General features: G+C 33.3%; 1 protein-coding gene across 1 annotated transcript; it reads right to left on the bottom strand.

The window, feature by feature from the left end:
• Positions 1–10,509: 10,509 nt before the first annotated feature.
• LOC120085252 (ethylene-responsive transcription factor ERF011-like) lies at positions 10,510–11,774 on the bottom strand. The gene has a single exon (XM_039041154.1). It carries the CDS (start codon positions 11,427–11,429, stop codon positions 10,983–10,985), a length of 447 nt encoding a protein of 148 aa, XP_038897082.1. The 5' UTR covers positions 11,430–11,774; the 3' UTR covers positions 10,510–10,982.
• Between the last annotated feature and the right edge of the window lie 12,638 nt (positions 11,775–24,412).

The following is a 24,412-nucleotide window of genomic DNA, read 5'->3' as shown; positions in this document are numbered from 1 at the left end:
ATAATTAATAATTTATTTTTCTAAAATTAAACTCATTAAGGCTATTTCAACGAATAGATTTATTTGTTTTGTTATCTACTTTTTATATATTTTTTTCAAAATACATCTCAAATCTTTTTAGAAACTTATTTTTATTTTAAAATTTTGGTTATGAATTCAAATCTTATTATAATACAAACATAATTTGTAAACCAAAAAACATAAAGTCAATCCTTAATTTAATTACAAAAAGGAATGAATAAACCAAATGGAGTTTAGCTCCATCGACCTAAAATATCTTTTAAAACTATGAAATGAGTAGTTAAAATCCTTCCCTACTAATTATTGTGCTAAAAAATGAAGATGAACGAAGGGAGGTAAACAAACATAGAATGCAATGACTTGATCCACAGTGGTGGCATTGCCATATCATGATGTACATTTCTTTTACGGCTCTGCTTTGAAAAATACACAATTGCGTGCATTGTTATGCACTTTTGCTACTCTACTCGGGTTTCTTTTCCCCATTAACTTCTCTCCGTTTTTTTTTTTCCTTTCAAATTTGGATTGGAAACCATTGAGATTGAAACCTTCACGTGGCACTAACAATAAATTTATTGAAAAGGAAGAAAAACTTAATTTAAAAAAGAGAAAATCTATACTTCGATGTGGTGTTTCTCACACACATCATGATGCTTAAATCAGAGAGTGAGAGTGTGGAAGTTAGAGAGTTTGATTATAGAACTCAAAATTACTTCATATGGAGCTATAATTATGTATTTATAGAAGTGATTGAGCTACATTATTTCGATAGGGTTTTGGAGTCACTTTAGGATAATCATATAACTTATCGGGCTTTGTCTTAATTCATGTTTGACTAGGGTCAACCTCAGTCTTGACCAATGCAAGCACCTTATCTTAGACCTATTTTTGTCCTAAGGTGATATTTTGGGGTGGTTATGTGTGGGACATGGCCCATTAACTATATTGCTAGAGTTGACTTTGGCTGAAGTCGAACACGTTAATTTGGACAAGGGTGCTACTTTTAGCTAAACCTTGTTTCTCCTATTCTTATTTTATGTTGATTATTTTGGATAATTATCAAGAAAAATCCTTATTATTCAAGAAGTTTCTTAGAAGACAATTTAGGATCATTGGATCTTAGATTTTGTCCAAGACTAATTTGTGATCCTTAGATCTTTCATATCTCTCTAGGACAATTGGAGTCATTAGATCCTTCACATCTATCACGAACAATTTGAAGTTATTGGATCTGCTTGCCAAGTTTCTTTGGGCTATAAATAGGTGAAAACCCCTAGTTGCCAAACTATCCCAAAAAATCTCTAACAAGTGAATTAGACAAAATAGAGAGAGTTTCTTCTTGTAAGAGAGCTTGGTCTTCCTCTATAAGAAAGAAAGTTTGAAACTCCTATTTTATATAGTGGAATTCTTCTATCCTTTCTCGTGATTTTTGCCCTAATTTTTTTAGGGATTTTTCAAGTAAATCATTGTGTGTTATTCTCTTCCTTCTTCTTCTTCATTATTATTATTCTCAATCTGCTTTAGTTGTGATCTTACTATATTTGGTCACAGTCTCTTTTGTAACAAGTGCTATGAGAGTTTGGTTTAATTTTGGGTGTTAATATCTACTTATCGTATACTTTGTGGTTGCCACTAATAGGTGGATCCTCCATATTAGAAAATAAGTAAGATATTTTTCACCTGAATTAATAGAAATGATCAAGGATTGTTTATAGTTCGTGATAGAAGTGGCAGCAAAGTTCGAGATTGAAAGTTTAAAGGAACTAATTTCTCGTTGTGGAAGTTGAAGATGAAGGCTTTCTTGAGAAAAGATAATTTCCTTGCAGCCATTGATGAGAGGCCAGTGGAGATCACAGATGATAACAGATGGAACGAGATGGACGGGAATGTTATGGCAAACATTCATCTTGAAGGAACTCTTATACAAGAGTACCTCTGAGTGGAAGTGGATCTTTCCAAAGACATTGTGATAGAATTACCACATTTACATCCAAACAAACAGATATGCATCATACTATAAAATTATCGGCATGCTTTAAGATTAACAAACAGAAGAACAAGAAAACTGACCAGTTGAAGACTCTCTTCAGCAGAAATCTCGCTCTCTCTAAGAGAATAGGGGCTCTTGCTCTCGCTGGAACGTCAAGCTATCGTTCACCAACACCCGATCGTCTACCACGAACGGTCTTCACACGAACAGACGGAAGATAGGGACGACACCACCACTTGGAATCCTTAGTATTCTCGGTGTGAGAATCTAAAGAGTGAACTCTGTTTAGATTTGGTAGAGGGGAAGAGGAGAGGAAGATCGTATACAACGATCAAGCAAGTAGAAGAAGGCTGCATCTATCGTATAGACAAAATGCTTGATCGTTTAGATGAAATACACGATCAAGTAGGAAAGGGACAGCGATCATCTATACGATCGTTTAGTAAAAGGTAGCCGATCGTTTAGAAGATGGCGCTCGTGTGTATGCGATCGTGCAGTAAATTCGAGGTATTGTATAGTCTCTGATTTTACTAAGCGATAGGCAGCACATTACTCTTGAGCAAATAATCGTGATCTTTGCAAAAGGAAAATAATTTTCATTTTATTCTTCAGTTACGAAAACCGATTGGGACTTCCCACTAACGCATGGTTATGGAGAAAATGACATGAACAATTATCCTATAATTGTTAAAATAAAATAATAAATATAATCGTATTATATTCATTAATCTATAGTTTAATATCATATATCAACCATAATGTTTTCTCCTCCACTAGATATAAATCATATTTATATCCATTTTCCTCCAATTAATATATCTCATACATAAGGTCAATCATAACATATATAATTAACCAGTTCAATTATATCATATATAATCGAACTCCCTCTTGTGAATTTGAACATTCCAAACTGACCCAAAAACTTATTCTCAACTTGAATCCATTGAGCTACCAAGGGGACCTTATGGACCTATGGCTCGAAGCTTCAACGGTATGTGAATAGTTAACTAAATACTTTAGCCACGACATCCACCATCTGTTAACTACCAGACATTCCACTAAAGACCAATAGTTGAACTCTTCTTACAATAAATATATTTTTGTGTCCATCGGATATAATCAATCAACGGTACAATAACCCTTCACAGATGCTCGTAAGTATAGCTGGACCAATTTACCGTTTTGCCCCTATAGTTACATCTAACTCCTTAAGTACCATTGATCCTCTAATGAACAATACGATATAGTCCTACTATGTGTGGACACCTCTCAAGCCATGAGAAGGTTTGTGGTGCCACATCGTTCAAGCCCCGGGATCAATCTTTAAGGGAGCAATCTATCTACTTACATCTGATTTAGGGAAGGAGTGAATTTTATCTTGTGTAGCTGAGTTCCCAACTCTTAAATCAGACGAATCCCCAAAATGCTAGGTTTGAGTCGGCGACCTAGCCACTCGCACCCATGCAAATCAAAGAACCACCCTCAATGGTAGGAGTTCCCAACTCACTCAGGATTGAGGTCATGTTACCTATGGTCATCATAGTGAAGTGAAGTCTCTGTCATAAATGGTGCTATATAACAAGACGTTAACACTTCATGGTCAGGTCTTATACAAACTCTTTATATAAAACGCCTCCGCTCGCATGTCTCCACACGAATGATCAGGATCAGACTATCTGTAGCAAGTCACAATACTTGTAACTATTCTACAAAGCGGGCCGCATATGTAGCATTACTTGGATAAAGTTTCTCTCCTATATCCATATACTACAGACCATTTTGGTTATCACTTAAGACATGATCCACTTATATGTCACTACATACATGCTTAGGTTACATAATGACAACCAGGGATTTTAGTTTATTGGTTTGTGGTAAAGTAAATAAGACATCCAATGTTCAAAGATAAGAAATGAAGTAAGTATCATATATTATAAATCACAAGCGTTCGTACAAACTGTATTTATAAACTACAGGACACGAGACTTTAGGGCATCATCCCCAACACATCTAACATTAGCTGATAATGTATTGTCAAGCATTGAGAAGAAGAAAACCGCAAAGGAGATTTGAGACCACCTCACAAAATTGTATGAGACCAAACCACTTCACAATAAGATTTACCTTAAGAGGAAGTTGTATACTCTTCGGAGAATCCACCTCAATGATAGAGCACATGAACACGTTAAATACTATATTTTCTTAGCTCATGTCGTTGGGTCATAAAATAAAGTCAAATGAATATCTTGAACTTCTACTTTAAAATCTTCCTGATTCGTTTGATCAACTTGTCATCTAACAAGTAATGTTCTCTTAGACTATCTAAGTTTTGATGATATTACAGTTGTTGTCTTGGAAGAGGAAAATTGGTGTGAGATCAAAGATAAATTGGTATAACAGTGACAAGAGGTAGATCAATGGAACGTGGCTCACGTGGGAGCAAAAATCAATGAATGTCAAAATCACAAAGTAAGAACATGAAATGCTACAATTGTGGAAAGAAGAGACATTTGAAGAAGGATTGCTGGAATCTAAACAAGAAAGATTTCAATCCTCATGTAAATGTAGCAAGCACCTTAGATGAAGGTGGTGTCTTATCTTGCGTGAAGTAGTAACAATTATGGAAGGGAGGAAAAGAATGGTTGATTAATGGTTCTTCAGATCAGAAACCACTTATCAAATCTCTCATCGATAATGGTTACCATCATTATGAACCTGTCTCCGGAGGATCTGTGTTCAGTTATAATGATCATGCCTTGAAGATTGTCAGTATTGGAATGATCAAGTTGAAGTCCCATGATAATACAGTTTGCACGATTCAAAAAGTGCAACATATAGAAGGCCTGAAGAGTATACAACTTCCTCTATTAAAGTTCAACACATCAAATTCTAGAAGTAAAGTGATTCTCGAATTGATTCATTATGATGTATGGCAAGCACCAATTACATCTCGAAGAAGAGCAAGGTACTCTATGTCCTTTATAGAAGATTACTCCAGAAGGTGTTGGGTGTATCCCATCAAGAAAGGCAGATGTGTGTTCAATCTTCAAAGTATTGAAAGCGTAAGTGGAACTTCAATTTGGTAAGAAGATTAAGTGTTTGAGGATAGATAATGGAGGAGAACATACAAGCAATGAGTTTGCAAAATTTTGCAATTAGGAAGGCATCAAAAGACAATTCACTATTGCTTATGCTCCTCAACAAAATGGAGTAGCAGAGCTAATGAACAGAACCTTGTTAGAGAAAACAAGAGCAATGTTGGGAACTGTAAACTTAGAGAAAACTGGGCAAAGGTAGTGAATACTGCCTATTATGTAGTGAACCGTGCTCCATCAATTGCAAATTAAATTGAAGACACTAATGCTTATATGGTCTGACAAATAGGCTGATTATTCGAACATCCATATATTCAAAAGTCTGGTGTGCATAATGTACAATGCCCAAGAAACTACAAAGCTAGATCCAAAATCTTGGAGATGTTTATTCTTAAAGTATGCTGATAGTGTAAAAGGCTATCACCTATGGGATCCCACTGTCACAAGGTTATCATCAGTAGGGACATGATCTTTGTAGAAGATAAAAAACAAGTAGCAGATGAATGAAAGCTCAAAGACTACAACTGTACTTGTGGAGAAAGAATATATAGGGGACTCTTCTAAAGCTAAACCAATGCACAAGATCCAAGAACTAGCTAAGTTACAAGTATCAGAAATCCGTCGATCTAATTGGATAACAAAACCACTAAGTTGGCAATCTGAATATATTATGAAGAGTAATGTTACATATTGTCTTCTAACCAAGGATAGAGAACCATTAACTCTTCAAGAGACAATGACTAGTTCAAATGCTACTTAGTGCATAACAAAAATGCAAGAAGAAATAAAAGTTCTTCATAAAAATAAGACTTGGACTTATAACAGTACCACAAGGGAGAAAGCCCATTAGCAAATGAGTGTATAAGATCAAGTGTAACATTGATGACCAAGTGGAGCAATATCGGGCAAAATTGGCGGTAAAGGGATATGCTCAGAAAGAATGTATTGACTTCAATAAGAACTTTTCTCCCCTAGTTCGATTTACTACTGTTAAAATAGTCCTGACAATGTGTACTACATTTGACTTGTACTTAGAGCAGTTGGATGTTAAAACTGCATTTCTCCATGGAGATCTTGAAGAAGAAATCTATATGCTCCAACCAGAAGGTTTTGAAGTAAAAGGAAAAGAGAACTTGGTTTGTAGGTTAAACAAATCTTTGTATGGTCTCAAACAGGCGCCGAGATGTTGGTACAGGAGATTCGATTCCTTCATCATGAGTCGTGGATACAATAGACTTAATGTAGACCCTTGTGCATATTTCAAGAGATTTGAAGAAAACAACTTCATTGCCTTACTGTTGTATGTAGACGACATGTTGGTAGCAGACCCCAATAAAGATCGTATAAAAAATTTGAAGGCTCACTTGGCTAGGGAATTTGAAATGAAGGACTTAAGACCAGCAAACAAGATTCTGGGGATGCAAATTCACCGAGATAGAAATAATAAGAAATTTGGCTTTCTCAGAAAAATTATTTGAAGAATGTCCTGCGATTTTTAACATGCAAGATCTAAGAAGCACATATATGGATACGGATACATGATATGGATACAATACGATACGACGATACGTTAATTTCTAAGAAAACTAAGATACAAATACGTTGAAGATACCTTATATATATATATATATATATATATATACACATACATATATAAATAAAAGTGTGTGCGTACGTGCGTGTACATGTGCATGTGTGTGTCTGTATGTATGTGTATGTATACATATATACATATATACATATATAATATATAATATACATACATATATATACGTATACTTATTTTAAGTTAGATTAAAGTAGATTCAAGAAGAGAGTGAAAACTTGAAAAAAAAAGTCCAATAACTTCGAGTGATTGTTGAACGACTAGAGTAGACGGTAGGAAAGAAGTAGAAGATATAGATTGAAGAATGAAGTTGAAGATGAAGCGGGTGTGAATCATGATTTAAATAGTGAGTGAGAAGGGAAGAATGAAGATTCAATTACATTTCGGGTTTTTTTTTCAATTTTTTATGTTTTTAACATTTTTAATTTATTTTGTTTTAGATTGCTCAATATAAGTGGACTTTATATTTGGAAATGGTTTTAAAATGGTTGAAATCACTTTTGTTATTTTCAAAATTACCGTGAAACATGTTTAATCCTTCAAAACTAATGTTGACGATATGAAAATTGCATTCAAAAGAGTAAAATTGAAAACTAAATTAATTTTGAGTAATTAAATGTGTGTTTTCGAGTGATTTTAAAAATGAAAAAAAATGATTTTTGATAATTTTAAAATCACTCCTAAATATGCACTAAAATAAAATGGGTCGTGGGTTGGGCTTAAATTTGAAAAAAAAAATTGACCCACGTATCCCTATCTGGAAGCAGATACGCATATCTGAAAATTAAAAATAAAAATACAAATAATCAGATACTTCAAATCACGTATCTACCACGTATCTGAACGTATCCGTATCATATCTGTATCTAATACTAATTCTCTGCACAATTAGAAGTATCTATGCTTCTTAGTGTAAGATTGTAAGCCAATTTCTACCCCTCTTCCTATTAATTTCAAGATATCCTTTAGTATAAGCCCTAATAGTGAAGCAGTGAGGATGGAGATGTCTCGAGTGCCATATGCATCAGCAGTGGGAAGTTTAATGTTTGTCATAATTTGTACCAAACCAGACATTGCACATGTAGTGGGAGTTGTTAGTCGGTATATGGTGAATCTTGATCGAGAGCATTTGAGTGTTGTTAAAAGGATCCTTAGATACATTAAAGGGTCCATAGATGATGCAACGTGTTATGGAGGATCAAACTTTACTATCAGAGGATATATTGACTCTAATTTGGTAGGTGATCTTGATAAAGCAAATTCACCAATGGATATGTGTTTACTCTTGCTATTGTAAGCTGAGTTTCCAAACTGCAGTCAGTTGTGGCGACATCAACAACAAAAGTAGAATATGTTGCAGCTACATAAGCTAGCAAAGAAGCGGTAGTTAAAATTACTATTAGAGGAGCTTGGGCATGAACATGAGAAAATTTCTCTGTTTTGTGACTGTCAGAGCGCCTTGTAACTTGCAAAAAATCCATCTTTCCATGCTAAGTCCAAATATATTTGAGTGCAGTACAACTTTGTTTGTGAGAAAGTGGAGGAAAGAACAATGGATATGCATAAAATTCATACAAAAGAAAACCTGACAGATTACTTGACAAAAGCAATCAATGCTGGCAAGTTCATTTGGTGTCCGAATGGCCTAGTAGCTAGAAGCATAAGCAACATGAAGATGACAAGGTAGAAAGAATGATGTGGAGATGTGATTGAATTCTCCAAATGGGAGATTGTTTGATAATTATCAAGAAAAATCCTTATTATTCAAGAAGTTTCTTAGAAGACAATTTTGGGCCATTAGATTTTACACTTTATTCAAGACCAATTTGTGACCCTTAGATCTTTCACATCTCTCTAGAACAATTGAAGTCATTAGATCATTCACATCTATCAAAAACAATTTGAAGCTATTGGATTTGCTGGATGGCTAAGTTTCTTTAGGCTATAAATAGGTGAGAACTCATGGTTATCCAATAAGTGAGTGAGATAAAGAGAAAGAGTTTCTTCTTATAAGAGAGCTTAGTGTTCCTTGGTAGGAAAGAAAGTTTGAAATTCCTATTTCATACCGTGGAATTCTTCTATCTTTTATCTATAGTTTTTACCCTAATTTATTTAGGAGTTTTCCAATGATTAAATAGACTAAGATTAGATAATAATGAAGAAGAAGAAGGGAGAGAATAACATGTTATACTTACTTATTAGTATCTTATCTATTCAGCTATTATGTTTTTTCCTTATAAATTCTCAATCAATATTTGGCCGACCATGGTCATATACTTCATTTTCATTACAAACCCAGTATTGCGTTGATGGTAGGTTGAGTTATGAGTTGTGACTCTCCCCCACATCATTTCTCCACTCTCCGTTTCCAATATATTTATGTAATTTATATTATTTCCACATGATTGTATGCTGTGTACGGAGTATATAAATCATATAATACAATTTTGTCTCATTATTGTTTGTTCGATATTTTGTTCCTTCCTTGTAGCTATCGTTGAAAGCATTATAAAAATTGGGAGTGGCCGTCGAATTATGGATTTATTCAATTTCTCGAATATATTAGAAAAGAAGATTTTAAGCGGTGGGGACGGGAGTTGTATTGTAAATAACTGCTTGACACGTTACTGAATGATTTCCCAACAAAACCCTCTCCATATTGGGAGACGGTTCGGTGTGAAAGTGACACCTCCATGACGGTGAGTCACCACCCGGTAACGTTTTTATTATTAAATTACCATTACTTCAACTCTAAATCACTTTTTAATCTAAAACTATACAAACAACCTGTAAATACCGACGCTTACTCCACACAAATTTTCTTATTCTAACCCAGATTTAGTAAATATTCTTCTCTCACGATTAGATTACAAAATGCCAGTTCGAACCCTTTTTCTTTCTTACACAATTTTTTTAGGGCACCTCGTAACAACTCCTATATATAGTTTACATGTGGATCGATCTAAATTTTAGGATCTTTTATTATGGAAGGATGGAATAAAGGGGGAATTTTCCAAATCGAGAGACCCATTATTATTATGATTCTCTCAGTGAAGTTAGAATTATTAATTTTAATCACATATTATCGAATCCATTCCTTTCCAAAACCAAAACGCCACCTTTTGGGGGTGGGAAAAAAAAAAGAACTTTCAATAATTTTTCATTAATTGAACGTCTAATCTTAAAGTTAAAAGAGTAAATTAGCGGTGCTGTTGACTACACCCGCCACCGACCTTCTATTTATGCAAAATCTAGTGATGGGATTTCCGGTAATTATTAAGACTGCTGTTTCACTATTCAAACTACGTATTAAAATAAAAGTCTCAGCTGCCTTATAATATAACTGACTATTATTAATTTATTTATGGCCTATGCCACATCTGTAGCGTCTGCCATATATATTGATAATGAGTGGTGCATGGAAGCTGAGACGAAGATTAAATCAAATGTAAGGGGAGATATATATTATAAAAATTAAATTTTTGTACAAGATCCATGAAAGGCGGTGTTATAATTATACAAAATTAATGGATTTTCAGGCTCGACCCACATCCACAGCAGGGATTTAAAAGGAGAAGAGGAGAAAAGTCAAAAGTTTTGATCAATTTTGTTTAATTTAGTCTACTACACAGATGAGATGAGAGAACTTAAGATTTTCATTAAATACGAGAAGACTAAAACCAACCAAATTGAAAACGGCGGGAGTAGTAGTCTTAATTTTAAGATGGCAGGGCGGCGGTGCGGTTGCCGTCTCTATGTTTGCTAAAAGAAGATGAGGGAAATCAAAAGAAATGTCCGGCAAAAGCTTCACAATTTAGAACCTAATATGAAGGCCACTAATATAACATCGCTTTCTCTCGCTCTCACATAATATTGGGCTTCTCTTTTCATTGTGCCTTCTTGTGGACTCCACAAGCATGTCATGTGCACCAGTTGTTGTCCCCCCTTGCTCCAAACTTTATTTTTAATTTTTTTTTTTTTTTTAATTGAGATCTTCATCCCTTATCCCAAATTTCTCCGGTGGGCGTCCACTCGTCCACACGGCGGCGCCACCCCTCCTAACAAAAAAATTGCTATTCCTACCAATTAAAATAAACCACAAATACCAAGAATAAAAAGGAACATCCAAAATTAGGCGAGATGATCAAGTATTTGTATAAAGCCGTGTAGGGGGGCGGTTACAATCGCACAACTACAACCGAGCAAAACGGAATCATTTTTTTATTCCGTTTCTCTTTTTCATAATTTCGGTTTTACGGTAGAGAAATCAATCGTCGTCTGAGGTTTCAGGGTTGGGGTACTCGTTTAAATCGGGCTTGTCGGAAATTTGAGTACCGGAATTAGAGGCGTTGAGGGAGGTCTGGATGGCGTCAACCCTAGCGCCGACTTCGGTGGCTCGTTTGCGTATGGAGGCGGCCGACATGTCGTGTAGCTGGTCTGCTTCGAACATCAACTCGGGGAAGTTAAGGCGGGCGGTAGGGCCACGGAGATAGAAGACGGCGGTGTCATAAGCTCTAGCGGCGGCGACGGGGGTTGTGTATGAACCAAGCCAAATCCTGGAGCGTTTGTTGGGTTCTCTGATTTCTGCAACCCACTTTCCCCACTTCCTCATCCTTATTCCTCTGTAAGGCTTTTCTTGTTGGAGATGATTCTGACTATGTCTTTGCTTCCTCTTCGGTGATGAATTTACAGCGGAGCAAACTTCTCCTTCCATCTTAGAGCGAAAAGAATAAAATAAAATCCAACCCAAACACACACCCTTTTGGGTGTATGTAATATATAAGAAGGTTGAGGTAAAAAATTCAAGTTGAGAGGTAACTAGGGAAGGGCCATGAGGAAAACGCTGAATATGAAAAGCGGGTAACTACTTGTACTTGGGGGTGGTATTAGTTCTCGGGTTCTGATTTTCTTGTGAATTCGGTATATAAAAACAAAAAGGAGGACCAGCCGTTTGAACCAGAAAAAGATAGGGACGCTGTATGGGTGTACTTTAAATACATAAGGTTTGGGTTTGGGTTTGGGTTTGGGTTTGAGATTATATATATAACAAGTGAGAAGATAAAAAGAGGGTGCCAAAATTCTTTCCTACTTGGCTGCTTCTCTGTCGATTGGCCACGGCCGCCACGTTGATCTTCCTTCAAGACAAATCCAACTCTGGCCGACATATTTTAAAGTTTAAACATCCATCTATATTTCTTTCTTCTCCTTTTCTTTCAATCTTTTTGTATTTATCTATTCGTTTTCCTTTTCTTTGTGTGCTTTTTTTTCTCTTCTTAATCTGTATCAATCTGCCGTAATTACCCACTCTTCCTTCATTTGCATTAAAATTAGTAATAATTATAATAAAATAATGACAGGATTTTATGTCGACAACAAATATCAATTTATATCTTTAATTTTTTTTTATGGTATCAATTAAAAATATAAATTTATGTAAATATATCCATTTATAACTTCCACTTCATTACAATTATCTTTCAAATTCATCAAAGTAAATTAATTCTCAAACACCGAGTCGATTTCTTTCATTCTCAAAGAAAAATTTGGTTAAGGTCTATATTTTTTATTCCATTATAAAAATTTAACGATTTAATTGATAAAATTATAAATTTCACAAAAGATATTTTTTTCAAACAAAACCTAATAAAGGGTGTGAATTGATATACTTATAAAATTGTATAGTTGAAATTGATAAAACTATTAGTTTATGATTTAAATTGATACATTGTTAATTATTAGCTATTATAATTTTATTTACCTTAACTTATTAGTTTTAAATTTTAAGGCAATTGATGATCTAAGATAATATTAGAATAGATGGTTTAGGAAGGTCCTATATTCAAGTCTTTACAATAGTGTTTCCTTTCCAATTAATATTTGTTTCCATTTGTTGGGTCTTCTTATTATATATTATAATTAAATTTATCATAATCTATTAGCTTAAGTTTTTAGATGAATTGTTGATTTATGAGTAATGGTATAAATTGATATTTAAAAAAAAAAAAAGACATACACCATAATAATATTACCAAATATGATGAGTGGAACTTTCAAAAAAAAAATATATATATATATACGAAATAGCCTAATTTATAAACATATATTTATATATATAAAAGATTTTGGTGAAATTGATGAAAAGAAAGGGGAGTGAGTTGAAAGGTTAAGGATGGATGATTGGAACTGATAAAAATAAAAATAAAAAAATATATATAAGGTGAGAAGTAACATTCACCGAACGGCGGGGAGACAAGTACCGAAAATATAAATCCACGTAGCAGTTTGTGGCCGTGCGAGAGCCGACGTGGATTCCCGCACCCAATTTTAATTCAAACGATGGGAATTTTCTTTTCTTGACCAAACTGAAATAACAGAAAGAAAAAAAAAAAGAAAAAAAGATAATATATGAGAAGATGACGTCGAAAAATGAAAGCTTAGATGGTGGACAAGTGGATGATGATGCGAGAGCGTGGGAGCGAAGCAGCTGAGATAAAAGTCGGTGGCGGTGGACTCTCTGTTCGCCCAAAACTTTCCGTCCACGCAATAAACATTTAAACAAATATTAAATAAATCAATTATATTTCTCCGCCCTCAACTTTCTTACATATAATTACACTACATGATACCATTCTCTATATTTAATTTTGCAATAATAAGATAATAAGACACAATATGGATCATTCTTATATTTAATTTATTTTAAACATAACTCTGTCAATAATGTCAATTAAATGTAAGATAAAATTTATAAATATTTTTGGGTGAAATATGTTTTTTTTCAAAATTTTACAATTTTAGTTATTACGTTTTGAGTTTGATTTCAATTTAATCTTAAGATTTCAAATTGTTATTATCTTTGAAGTTTGAGTTTTATTTTAATTTTGTCTCTAGGTTTTAAGTTTCACTATTAGACCAAATTGAAATTAAAATCAAAACTTTGAGATAAAAAAAACATATTTATTTTAATATTTAATGGACAAAAATTTGAAAACTCAGCTATCCATTTATTAATTTCTTTTTTCTATTAGCATAATTACTTTATACCTATATTAAATAGATAACCTCTAGAATCATTCATGCTAAATTGTCAAGAATAAATAACATACCTGATTCCATTGAGAAACTAATGATAGCTTCAAGATAATGATAGATGACTATGATCTTCTTCAACTAAAACTCCGAATGTTCTTAGTGGGATCTCTCTCTAGATAAAATTCAAGAAAGACTGAGTGCTTAATGTTTTGGTATATTAGGGACCACAACCCTAAAGTCTTTTTATATACTAGTTCGATTAAGGTTCCCATTAAACCCTAATTGACTAGAAATTGGCTTCTATCCATTAAGTCCATCTCAATTAGGAATCAAGAGTCTTAATTAATTATATCACATAATATGACCCAATCTAATAAATTAATCCAGTGTGATAAATTATTGATCCCCATACATAGCTCATACTTTAATTAAACGTATTATTATTTAAATATGTTTAACAATCTTCCACTTGGACTATGTCTGTGTACCTGATATAATTAAATCATTTGAACCTTAAGCGCGCCTAAATAGGTTATTTCAATAATAGAATTCCTCTTTAGTTCAATATGACCCATCTCTTGTATTAGCATGGAATCAAGACAGCTTTCGTCACTACCCTTGTAACAAAACCTTCCTTGATCACCAATTCCAATACATTTAATGACATAGATCAAGTATAGATGGATAGCATGGAAACTATATATAAAATGATCTAGATCATGCATGTTTCCAACTGGTCCAAATTCCTTAGTGAGATCATTTTTAAAAACTTTATGCTAAACTTTATTTGTTAAACCGCATGCATGATAAACAAGTTCAGATAATAAAACATAAACCATCAATTTTATTCTATATAGTAAATAAACAAAAATAAGTTCAAAGAACGTCCTTAATAACAAACTCCTACTAAACCATGGAATCAGAAAAGTGACTTAACACCCATGTGAGCAACAAGCTCATGAAAAACTTTAGGTGGTAAACCTTTAGTCAATGGATCTGCCACCATAGAGTTTGTTCCTATGTGTTCTATCGAAATTTAACCATTTTGAACTCTTTCTTTAACAACAAGAAACTTCACGCCTACATGCTTTGATTTCATATTGTTTCTGTTGTTGTTGGAATACACCACTATCGATTTATTGTCACAAAATAATTTTAGTGGTCTTTCTACAGCAACAACTATCCGCAGCCCAGTGACAAAATTTCGCAACCATATTCCATAATTTGACGCCTTATAACATATTATAAACTCCGCAGCCATGGTAGAAAAAGCCATAAATATTTGTTTAACACTTTTCCAAGATACAATTCCTCCAGCTAACATGAAGATATAGTCTGAAGTAGATTGAAAAGTGTCTTGTCATCCAACATAATTAGAATCAGAGTACCTAATGATCCCCAAAACTTCTAATCTCTGATGAGTGAGCATATGATCTTTTATCTTCTATAACTCCAAAACTATGAATGTAATATCTGAACGTGTGCATACTTAAGCGTACATTAAACTTCCAATAGTCGATGCATAGGGAACCTTCTGCATCTCTGTAGTCTCAAGTACAATCTTGGGACATTGACCTAAATGAAATTTATCATCTTTAGCGACTAGGGTATCTCCTGGTGCACAATATTTCATGCCAAATCTACTCGAAATCTTTTCAATGTAGTTTTTTTGTGACAATCTCAAAATACCTTGAGAATGATCTCGCAATATTTCAATTCCTAATACAAAAGAAGCATCACCAAGATATTTCATCTCAAAATTCTCTTTGAGAAATCTCTTAGTGTCATGCAATAAACCTACATCATTACTTATTATGAGTATGTCATCGACATATAACACCATCAAGATAGATTTACTCCTACTAAACTTGTGATATACACAAATTTTCACTATATTCACCTCAAAACTAAAGGAGATAATTACTTCATGGAATTTGTGATACCATCGAGGAGAGGCTTGCTTGAGACCATAGATAGATTTCTTCCATTTGTACACCATAGACTTTGAACTACCAGACACAAAATTGTCTAGTTGCACCATATAAATTGTCTCATCAATATTCCCATTGAGAAATGAAGTTTTTACATCCATCTAGTGTAGCTCTAAATCAAAGTGAGCTATCAGTGCCATAATTATCCTAAAAGAGTATTTCAATGAAACCAGAGAGAAAGTCTCTTTGTAATCCATGTCTTCATTTTAAGTAAAAACCTTTGCAACAAGACGAACCTTATATCTTTTGATATTGCCGTGCAAATCCCTTTTGGTTTTAAATATTCATTTACAATCTATGGGTTTCACTTCTAATAGCAATTTAACAAATTCCCAAACGTCATTGTCTTTAATGGATTTTATTTCCTCTTCCATAGCATTTATCCACTTTTGAGAGTTAGAACTTTGTAGAGCTTGTTGGAATTGATTGGATCATCTTCCATTATGCCCACATCATCCTGATATTCTTGAAAAAATACAATATAGTCATCTGGAATTGCACTTCTTCTTTCTCTAGTAGATATCCTCAAGGAATCTAGCATTTCCCGTCTCAAACAATAATCTAGAAGTGAGATCATAAAACTTGGAACCTCGAGAGCACTCAGAATACCCAATAAAATAACAGTTAATAGTTTTTTAGTCCAATTTTCTTTCGTTAGGCCTGTAAGGCCTAGCCTCAGCTGGGCAACCCAGATGTGAAGATGCCTAATATTAGGCTTCTTTCTTGTCCACAACTCATAATGAGTTTTATCTACTGCTTTACTAGGTACCTTATTTAGGATATATGGTGCAGTCTTTAATGCCTCACCCCAGAAGGATTCTGATAAAGAAGAATGACTAATCATACTTCTTACCATATCCTTAAGTGTTCTATTTCGCCTTTCTGCTACATCATTCACACCGGATTTTCCCGATATGGTGTATTGCAGGACGATTCCAGATTCCTCTAAGTATTTGGCAAAGGGCTCTGGACGTTGCTCACCTAATCTATCATATTTACTGTAGTATTCACCACCACGATCAGATTTGATAGCCTTAATTGTCTTTACAAGTTGAAATTCAACTTCAGTTTTGAAAGACTTGAAAACATCCAAAAATTGAGACTTCTCATGAATTAAATATAGGTACCCATATCTTGACAGTCTTCTATAAACGTAATAAAATATTGTTGTCCATTCAAAAAAGTCGTAGGGAATAGACCACAAATGTCTATATGTATTAGTTCTAAGATGTCTGAGCATCTGTTCACATCTAGTTTTCTTATGTTTGTCTGTTTTCCCTTAATACATTCTACACAAACGTTAAAAGTTACTTAAATAAAAGGGAATAAAAAATTCTATCTGACACAAGTCTCTGAATTCTATGTTTAGAGATGTGACCTAAACGCTTGTGTCATAACATAGCGAAATTCTCATTTAGTCTACGCTTTGTACCATATGAATTAGATAACATGATCTTGTTAAATGAAGCAAAAGAATCAAGCATATATAGATGATCAATTAAAGAACCAGTACCAATAAGTTTGTAATTTTGAAAAAGACTAACTTTATTATTTCCAAAAGAACAAGAAAAATCAAAGCTGTCCAAACTGAAAATAGAAACTAAATTTCGTCTAAATGACGGTACAACCAAAGTCTAATTCAAATCCAATAACCATCAGTTTTAAATGTAATCTAAAATTCTCAATAGCTTCAACTAGAACTGCTTTGTCATCACCTACACAGATGAATTTTTCGACATCACTTAGAGGTTGGCTCCACAAGCAACCCTGCATAGATATACTCATGTGAGTAGTAGCATCAGAATCTACCCATCAAATATTTGTAGGTACAAAAGCTAAATTAACTTCAGAACAAACGAAAGTAAGAAGTTTACCCTTCTTTACATGTCACTTGGCAAACTTGGGACAATCTTTCTTAAAGTGACCTCCTGCTTTGAAAAAAAAAACAAGGATCTTCAGTAGCTTGTTTCTTGTTTTTATTATCTTGAGATGTCCTTTCTGCACATCCACGGATTTCCTTTTCTTATTATCACGAGAGCCAGTTGCCAAATGAGCATTTTCTGTCATTTCTCTCTCAATCCTATCTTCTTCTTACACACATTGTGAGACTAGCTCTTTAATACTTCATTTATCCTTCTGAGTATTATAGCTTATCTTAAACTAAGTGCATTGTTCAGGAAGAGAGATAAGTACGAGATGTACGAGTAAATTTTCATTTATCTTGATATCAAGTGCCTTTAATTTACCTGCGAGATTGGACATTTCCATAATGACTCCCTTATGTTCTCATTGCCTTTATACCTCATGTAAGTTAAAGAAGTTAAAAGAATACTTGCTTCCCTTTTTTCATTTTTAGCAAAATATTTCTCAATTTGAGCAAGTAACTTATTGGCATTTCCACTTTCCGTGATAGAGCCCCAAAAAGACTCTAGAATGGAGTGCCTAATGATCATCAGATAAATGCGATTTGACCATTCTCCTTTTTCTATATTAGTTGTATTCAACTGTTCCTCAGTAGAAGTAGGTTTATTGGTCCTTAATGCAAGGTCCAAATCCATACACTGAGAAGACTTTCCTTCCAAATCTTGAAGTTTGATCTATTCAACTTAGGGATTGAACTCAGATTTCCAGATATTTGAGTAAGACCAACTGAAACAATAAACAACAAAACATATACTCACAATTAAAATATAACAAAATAATTTCACATATGTGGTGTGTCCCTTTAACAAGATATCTAACACAACATTAATGTCCAACCTTTGGGAAAAAACACCAACTGTAAATGGTATTCTCAATGCAGTAATCAAAGTACTAACAATAAACTCTGTAAAAAAAAACAGTCTTTCTTTGGACCGACTATTTTTTACATAAACAATCTTTATAATTGTCACATACTCATTATCACATGCATAGCCACAATTTTCCAAATAATTATCTTCATTTTGGTCGATAATTATCTGCATAAATTCATGAATATACACATCTTATATTTTATAACTAAATTAAGCTAGATAACAAAGGTTACTTTAGTAATATATTATTTTGACCAATTCAATCCAAACTATAAGACACAATAATATATTAATATTATTATACAAAAATAATAGAAGAAGAACACCATATAGTCTTTACCAAAACTCATCCAATAATTGCATACACATAATATAATTAAAACAATATAAACATATGAACATCACCAAATATCATCATCAAATTTAAATTTAAATTTACCACATTATCAACTAAAATTTAAATTTAAATTCACCAAAACATCTATCAAATTTATATTTAATCCACGACATGATCAATTAATCTTGAATCCACAACATGATTAATCACATTTAACTTAAATTCACAAATGATTAATCAAAATTAAACCGGATTCACAGTATAATTAATTTAATTTAAATTTGAATTATCAATTAGACTTTAGATTTAAATTCACAAACTTATCAATCAAGAACCAATAACCATCAACAAGAACTTCAACAAATTATTAATAAAGAAAACTTAGAAACGCCAACAAGAAATTCAATCGACAACTTGAATAAAAAATCAAGACCGACGAGACCCCCAATCCATAATTAATCAAATTCATTATTATCAAACTATTTTAAAAACAAAAACGAATCTAATCAAATTCAAGCTTAACTTAAATTCACACTTAGCATACATGTGTATAAGGGCAGTTCCTAAAAAAGACTTTAAGAAAATTCATATTTTAGTTAATTATGAATAGTCGACTTTCCTAATTGCAAGGAATTTTCGTTAAATATCTCATCCGCAGCTGTTGTGTCTTCCAATAGTATTTAAGAGAAAAGTAAACTTTCAAAAACTTCTCCACTATGTTGATAGTATGAAATTATAGAATTCAGAATACCGTGTCTATAATTTTCAACTCCTTGAATATTTTGTTAGCCTAAATACCGATCATGCATTGTTTTTGCCTCTTTATAGATATGTGTGACTTTAAACATCTTTATCGAAATCGAAGGTTGAAGAACATGCCCAGTAGGAAGCAAATATAAATCGACAATCCAACATGAAATTCATGCTCCACTTGTTATCATAATTACTTTATATCTATATTGATCGAATAGATAAATCCTGGGATCATTCATACTAAATTGTCAAAAATAAATAACTGGATTCCATTGAGAAACTAACGATAGCTTAAAAATGATGATAGATGATTATGGTTTTTTTCAACCAAAACTCCGAATGTCCTTTGTGGGATCTCTTTAGATGAGATTCAAGAAAGACAGAGTGTTTATTGTTTTGGTATATTAGGGACCATAGCCTTAAGGTTTCTTTATACAATAGTTCAATTAGGTTCCCATTAAACCTAATTAACTAGGAATAAGCTTCTACCCATTAAATCCATACTCAATTAGAAATCCAGAGTCTTAATTAATTAGATCATATAATATGACTCAATCTAATAAATTAACTCAATGTGATAAATTATTAATCTACATATATAGTCCACACTTTAATTAAACGTATTATTATTTAAATATCTCTAACCTTTTCTACTCATAAGTGGATATAGGAGTTTAAAATTCTGATTTAAAAAATGAGTACCAATAAATTGTTGTTAAATTAGGTTGATTTTGATAACACAAAACTTATAGTTTAAGAAAATAATAAATAAATAACTAAAAATGAAATGCTTTGTTACCACCTATGGAATGTAAAAGGAAAATATAATGGTCAAATTATGAAATAAAAGGTTTTATTTAGTGGGGATGTAATTAATTTTACTACTGGAATGTTATTATTATGGAGATTCGGGTACCTTAGCCTAAACTCAGGACGTATTACGTGGAAGCACTTGTTTGGCAATAGCTGATGAGAAGGTGGACGGTCGGATTGATTAAACATTTTGACTTTTCAAAACTCTATGATACGAATGTGGTAATTATCTTTAATTAATGCTTTATTATTTACCGTCTGAAGTCATTAAAGGTAAGTAATGGCGATTAGAGAGTGAAAAGGGGGATCGGCATTGCCTTTCCTTCTTCATTCAATTCATATACACACACGTGTATATATATATCCTCTTAATTACTAATAGATATTATTGGTTAGTCAATATTCATTTTAATTTATTCAATTTCTATCCAATTAAATTTAGATTCATATTAGGTTCCATATTTTTATTTCATTTCACACAGAATGCCTATAACTAATAACAATTAATCAAAAGTTGTCTGTTTCAATAAACTTAATCAATCAAGAATCAAATTATTTATTCAAACATCCATAGTTTTTAATATTTGCAATTGTTGAACTATAAGTAATTAAAAAAAATGATGGTTTGAGAGAGACACCAGAGGGATATTAACACAAAAAAAAAAAAAAAAAAAAAAAAAAGCTTAATCAATCAAGAATCAAATTATTTATTTTTAATCGTTTTAAATATAATAATTGAAATATTGGTTTGAGAGAGACATGAGAGGTCTTTGAATAAACTCAAAACACCAAGAAATAGGACTTCATAGCTTGAATTTAAGATGAAAAAAGGCAGCAGCAGAAAGTGGTTTGGTTAGAATATCATCAATTTGTGCAAAGCCTGGAAGATGTTGAACTGCAATGCATTGTTGACAAACGAAATCTCATACAAAATAAATATCTAGTTCCACGTGCTTAGTCTTTGTGTAAGATCAGATCGCTACTAAGATACACAACACTTAAGTTGTCACACCAAAAAATTGGTTTATGTGGTCACAAGATATTTAGATCAGAAAATAGTGAATACAATCATACCAGTTCAGTAACAATTGTGGCTAAACATATGTACTCAGCTTCTATACTCAATCGATAAATGATTGTTTGTTTCTTTGATCTCCAAGATATCAAGTTTCTACCAAGAAAAATACAGTAACTTGAGGCAGATTTACTCTCGTTTGGGTTAGAGGTCCAATCAGAATCAGCATATCCATGTAATGAAAGTGAAGAAGGAACCAAAAAGAGTAAACCATCATTGATTGTCCCTTTTAAGTACAGTACCTCAAGATCCGTTTTACCAGCTGTCAATGTACCATGGTTGGAGAGTGCATGAACTGGTAAGCTTTATTTACACTAATGATATTTCTGGTCTAATGAATGTAGCATATTGTAAGGCTCCCACTACACTTCGATATAGTCGAACGTCAGACATTTTCTCTCCTTGATAAGCTGACAGTAAAGGTCTACTGACCATAGGAGTGAAACTACTTTTTGCACCAACCATATTTGTTTTCTCTAACAAATCAAGTATATATTTAGATTGTGAGAGAAAAATACCTCCATTAGATGGATAAGAAACTTCAATTCCAAGAAAATAACTGAGGGAATCAAGGTTCTTTAAAGCAAATTGACTATTCAATGTATCAATCAATTCAGTGATGATCTTTTATGAGCTTCCTAAATGATAATGTCATCCACATAGATTAAAATATAGCAAGATTCACCTTGATTAACTCAACAAAAAAGAGTCAGCTCTGGAAGAAGAAAAACCCAATGAATGATGAAATGAGCTTAATCTTTCAAACCACGCACGAAGAACCTACTTCAAGCCATATAGAGCTTTTCAAAGTTTGCTCACCAAAGAAACATCATTCTCTTGAACAAAATCAGTAGGCTGCTACATTTAAATATTTTCAGACAAGGAACCATGTAGAAAAATATTATTCATATCAACCTAACGTATAGACCAGCCACAAGCAAGAGCTAAGGCTAATAAGACTCGTATAGTTATAGGCTTTATAACCGGAGTATATGTTTCAGTATATTCAATGTATGTTGTTTGGTGAAATCCCTTAGCCATGAGACGTGCCTTGTATCTAAAGATAGACCCATCTGAGTTCCTTTTGATTTTGCTAACCCATTTGCAACCTATAATTTTCTGATTTGTAGGTAGAGATGTTGGGGTTGATGCATTAAAGTCTCGTGTCCTATGTTGTATTGTTCATTAGAGGGATCAGTAGTACTTAAGGAGTAAGATGTAACTATAGGGGCAAAACGGTAAACTGGCCCAATTGTACTTACGAGCATTTGTGAAGGTTCACCGTACTGATAATTGGTTATATCCAATGGATATAGAAATATATCTATGGTAAGAAGAGTTCAGTTGTCGGTCTTTAGTGGAATGCCTGGCAATTAACGGATGGTGGATATCGTGGCTATAGAGTTTAGTCAGTTATTCACGTACTGTTGGAGCTTCGAGCCATAAGTTCATAAGGTCCCCTTGGTAGCTTGGATACAAGTTGAGAATCAGTTTTTGGGTATGTTTGAAATGTTCAAATTGACAAGAGGGAGTTCGATTATATATGATATAATTAACTTTATGTATGAGATACATTAATTTGGAAAAAATTGGATATAAATATGATTTATATCTAGTGGAGAAAAAATACTATGGTTAATATATGATATTAAACTATAGGTTATGAATATAATGTGATTATATTTATTATCTATTAATTGGACAGTTATGGGATAATTAGTCGGCATCTCTTCTGTTTTCATAACGGATGAGTAAGATGAAGAATCACTTTGAGACGCTTAAATAGCTTATGGTGTGTTAAGCATTAGATGTGCGGATAGTGTTGAAGTATGTCATCGCTTAGTAAAAATCAGAACCTATACGATAGTGCTGAACGATCGCTTAACGCTTACACCCGCACGCGCTATTTACTAAACGATCGTTTTAGCACCCGAGTTTTTCTAAACGATCGTATAGAGGATCACTTAGCTTTTCTTACACGATCGTTTAGACGATCGATTACCTATTCCTACACGATCGTCTACTTCACCTAAATGATCAAGCATTTTGTCTATACGATAGACGAGTCTTTCTCCCACTCGCTTAATCATTGTATACGATATCTTTGCCTCCTCCCCTCTACCAAATCCGAACAAAGCCCACACTTTTTATTCTCGCTCCGAGAATACTGAAGGTTCCGAGTGGTGGTGTCGTCCCCGTTTCCTTCTGTTCGTGTGGAGACTGTTCGAGGTAAACGATTGGGAGTTGCTGAACGATAGCTTGTCGTTCCAGCGAAAGCGGAGATTTGCTGTGAAGAAAAGACTTCAACTGGTATGATCTCTCGATCTCTTATTTATTGATTATCTAAGCATGCCAGTAATTTAACGTTGTGAATGCATATTTGTATGTTTGAATGTATTTGTAGAAATTCTGTTACAATGAATTGGAAAGATCCGTTTCCGCTCATAGATACTCTTGTACAAGAGTTCCTTCAAGAGGAACCAAATCTCATGTACAATTTTCCATCAAAGCATCATATTCTTCTTGCATCGCCTTTTTTCATTAAGGATGTTTCATGGCTTCCTTTACATTTGAAAGCTCTGTTTCTGCAAAGTTCACTGTAAGAGCTTTAAGTTTGAATATCCTATTTTTGGCACTCGTAATCTTAGGATGGGAATTGCTAGCAAGAACATGAATTGTAGGTGCAGAGGACTAAGTGTTTTCAACTGATATATTTGATCTTACTGCATCAACTGACCCAACCTGATTAATTTCAACTGCTTTGTGTTAATTCCATCATAATCAACAAAAGTGTCTGTTACATTGTTGTTGTTCAACTGTTGATCGGATTCCGTATGTTCTTATTTCTCTTTGAATATTGGAAGAATCAAGTAAGTAGTATTTGGTATAGATAAATTAGAC

The sequence above is a fragment of the Benincasa hispida genome, chromosome 9 (assembly GCF_009727055.1).
Source record: "Benincasa hispida cultivar B227 chromosome 9, ASM972705v1, whole genome shotgun sequence".
In the NCBI taxonomy this organism is placed as follows: domain Eukaryota; kingdom Viridiplantae; phylum Streptophyta; class Magnoliopsida; order Cucurbitales; family Cucurbitaceae; genus Benincasa; species Benincasa hispida.
This window is presented reverse-complemented; position numbering and strand designations above follow the sequence as displayed.